At 46.5% G+C, this 3678-nt stretch overlaps 1 protein-coding gene across 1 annotated transcript in view; it reads left to right on the forward strand.

Annotated features, from left to right (window-relative positions):
* LOC106810312 overlaps positions 1-2958 on the forward strand; it is a 16866-nt gene extending 13908 nt beyond the window's left edge. The window contains exon 2 of the mRNA XM_014813620.1: positions 2257-2958. Coding sequence (XP_014669106.1) covers positions 2257-2517 — 261 coding nt within the window. The 3' untranslated portion in view covers positions 2518-2958. The remainder of the gene's footprint in view (positions 1-2256) is intronic.
* Positions 2959-3678: the final 720 nt, after the last annotated feature.

The raw sequence follows: 3678 nt of genomic DNA on the forward strand, positions 1-3678 counted from the left end.
GAGTGGAAGGAAGAGATAGAGGAAGGAAGGAAGAGGGAGAGGGGGAGTGGAAGGAAGAGATAGAGGAAGGAAGGAAGAGGGAGAGGGGGAGTGGAAGGAAGAGGGAGAGGAGGAGTGGAAGGAAGAGGAAAAGAGAGAGAAAGAGCAAGAGAGAAAGAGAGAGAGAGAGGGAGCAGGAGAGACAGAGAGAGAGAGAGAAAGGAGAGAAAAAGGGAGAGAAAGAGAAAAAGAGAGAGAAAGAGAAAGAGAGCGAGAAGGAATCGAAAGACATTAAGACACAGAGAGACAGAGAGGAAAGGACAAAAAAGAGAAAGGCAAATTTTTTTCGCCATTGAAATGTTATTCGACTTTGGATCCGCCATCTTGGATTTTGAGTTTCTAATCCGGGCGGGATGAGCGAGCGTCACATCTTAATATGAGATTAGCATGCGCGGAGCGAGCCACGATTGTTAATTAATTAATTAATCACGCTAGAGCTACTTAACTAACGAGCGGCGAGCTGGTTATTAATCGCTTTAGCTCATTTAGTTAACGAGAAGGAGGAGGAACACGCAAGATGGTGCGGGATGGCGAATATGATGTGTAATGAGGTCAGGGGTCAAGGTCAGGGTTACAGGCAGATATAGGGTTAGGGTTATGGTTAGCAGGGTGCAAAATTAACGTGAGTCCGGAGTCAAATACTCCCTGATTTACTGTCGGACTCCCTGATCCGTGTGACTCCCTGAAAATTCTGCTATACTAACTACTTCGTTCCAGAACACGGCCTCGCGAATAATTTTACTGTATTTTTACAGCAAATGTCAAAAGAAAATTTGGCAGACGTGCATCGCACGAATCTTCAAAATAAGCACATGCGTTATTGTTGTTATGCTTTAGTTTTGAACTTCAGACTGTGGACTCCCTCATTTTGCTGCGGACTCCGTCTTTTTGAGGGTAGGGTGTCCGTTGTTCAAAAGTTCATTTCTACCCCTGCCACTTGTCATGATCGATAAAATGACTGCGCGTAGCTATCATTCGAAGTTAAAGCGCGATGTGTGTGTGTGTGTGTGTGTTTGTGTGTGTTTGTGTGTGTTTGGGAGGGGGCACTAACATACCAACTAAACTGTCGCTCTTCTGTGCGTTCAGCATGACAAATGGACAGAGGATTGTAGGATGCAGATCATCCTAGCAGGCATCATGCCTGCACTGACTGTTTTCTTAGCAGCCCCCCCCCCTCACTGTAACCACCGCTAGTAGTACGTGAATTTACACTAGTAACTACAGGGTACCCAATGATAACAGTGTGGGGGGGGCGTTGCTAAACTGATAATAACCACAATACTTGGCCCTACGTTAACTCCACGACATAGCTGTAAATCAAAACACTAGTCATAAATCTAGACTAGTCGTAACTAGGGCCCTCTCTCCCGCTCTGTCTCCTCTCTCTCCTCTCCTCTCTCTTCTTCGCCTTCTCCCTCTCTCTCCTCTCCTCTCTCTCTTCTTCGCCTTCTCTCTCCCCTCTCTTCTCCGCCTTCTCCCTCTCTCCCCTCGCTCCTCTCATCTCTCTTCTTCGCCTTGTCACGGTGCCCTTTGGGGGACTATAATATAGAGTGCTCTCAACCGAATGCCGAAAAATAAAAACCAATACTTAAGGACTTCTGGCAGAGAATCAAGAAAAAAATAAGAAGAAACATGAAAATAAATATGAGATTCCAATCACGTATCGGTAATAAAACGTGGTAATAAAGAGGAAAAACAGGTACCACGAATAACAAATAACAGGATGTCACGAGGACAGGAATCGGACCGTGTCGGATTAAGCGAGCCCTAGATAAAGCAGGGTATATAAAGGGAAGGGCGAAAGAGACGGCATTCGACAAACGAGAGCGGTGCTGAATGGGTGTACCGACCGTCATAGAAACTACAAACGACGTACGCAACGCTGCAGAGATAGAAGAAGAAGAAAACCAAAACGTAGAAGGAGGACTGATCAACTACATAAGCGACGACCTAGAAACAGATGGCCGAATATACTGCTGGATGTACATCGCAGAAGAGAGGAGGACAACCATTCTATACAGAAGAGCAGAAATCAGAATGGAAGAAGAGAAAAGCATCAATCGATAGCATCAAACAAGAAGAAGTAAAAGAGATGAACCAGAAGAAATTCATGGAAAGAAAAAGCAAGGAGATGGTACGAGCACGAGGCGAATCTACCGCAAATATGTACGTACAATAACAATAATTAACCAAAACAACTACGGAACGTGCGAAGAGGTACTAGACTTCTTAGGAACTCACTACAAGGAGAATATCAACAAAGAACTATTATCACCTTACGATATCTCACTGAAGAATCTCTACACCGATACGATGAGAAGAGAGAAGATGATCCAAAGCGCGATAAACCTAACAAACGTCGGTAACAGGAACAAATCGATGTGGAATCTAATTTCAGAGTGGAAACCACTAACCACCTACTGGTCACCTTACTTCAGTCGTGGTTGGAAGATCCGTACGAAGTCAAGAAATTCTTAATCGACCTGGAATTATGGTTCAACCGACAAAACGGAAAAGTAAACGGTAAGTTCTCATCTATGATCGTAGATATCGCAAAGGACGTGGGGGTTCTCCATTCTGGGACCAGTTCATGAGTTGCATCGGCAAACGCATTCTATACGGCAACGAGTTCAGCCTAAATATGGAAACGAAGGAAATATTCAAACTGATACTAGAGGGACAACAAACCAAAATAAAAGTAAAGATGATGGGTGATCAAACCCTAGCAGGAACACCAGTGCTATTGTGTTCGAATAATGAAATCATCAGGAACGATAGCACCATCTCACTCGACGACAAACTCGCATTCGACGCAAGGATGATCAAACTGGAATCCAAAAAGATAGCAAATCCGAAATGGCTGAAAGAATTCGGCATCAACAAAAAGTTCGATCCGAGAGCTATCAGCGAGAGATGAGAGGAGAGAGAGACGAGAGGGGGAGAAGGCGAAGAAGAGAGAGAGAGGAGAGAGAGGGAAAAGGCGAAGAAGAGAGAGGAGAGGAGAGAGAGGAGACAGAGCGGGAGAGAGGGAGAAGGCGAAGAAGAGATATGAGAGGGGAGAGAGGGAGAAGGCGAAGGAGAGAGCGGGATGGTGAAGAAGAGAGAGGAGAGGAGACAGAGAGAGGGAGAAGGCGAAGAAGAGAGAGAGGAGAGGGGAGAGAGGGAGAAGGCGAAGAAGAGAGAGAGGAGAGGGGAGAGAGGGAGAAGGCGAAGAAGAGAGAGAGAGAGGGAGAAGGCGAAGAAGAGAGAGGGAAGACGAGCAGGGATCACGCACGACGAGAGAAGGTGAAAGAGAGAGGCGAGAGGAGCAGAGGGAGAAGGCGACAGAAGAGAAGAGATGAGAGGGACGAAAGGGCGAAGAAGAGAGAGAGGGATGAAGAGGAGAGAGAAGTGAAGCAAGAGAGAGGGACCGAGAGGGGAGAAGAGGAGAACGCGCGCGAAGAAAGAGAGAGAGGAGAGGAGAGAGAAGTATCGACACGCACACGCAGCAGAGAGGAGAGGCGGAGAGGGGCAAGAGAGGCGAGAAGCGAAGAAGAGAGAGAGAGAGTGAGAAGGAAGAAGAAGAAGATTGAGAGGGGCGAAGGAGAAGCTGCGAAGAAGAGAGAGAGGAGAGGAGGAGAAGTCGAAGAGAGAGAGAGG

The sequence above is a fragment of the Priapulus caudatus genome, unplaced genomic scaffold, assembly GCF_000485595.1.
Source record: "Priapulus caudatus unplaced genomic scaffold, Priapulus_caudatus-5.0.1 Scaffold430, whole genome shotgun sequence".
Classification (NCBI taxonomy): domain Eukaryota; kingdom Metazoa; phylum Priapulida; class Priapulimorpha; order Priapulimorphida; family Priapulidae; genus Priapulus; species Priapulus caudatus.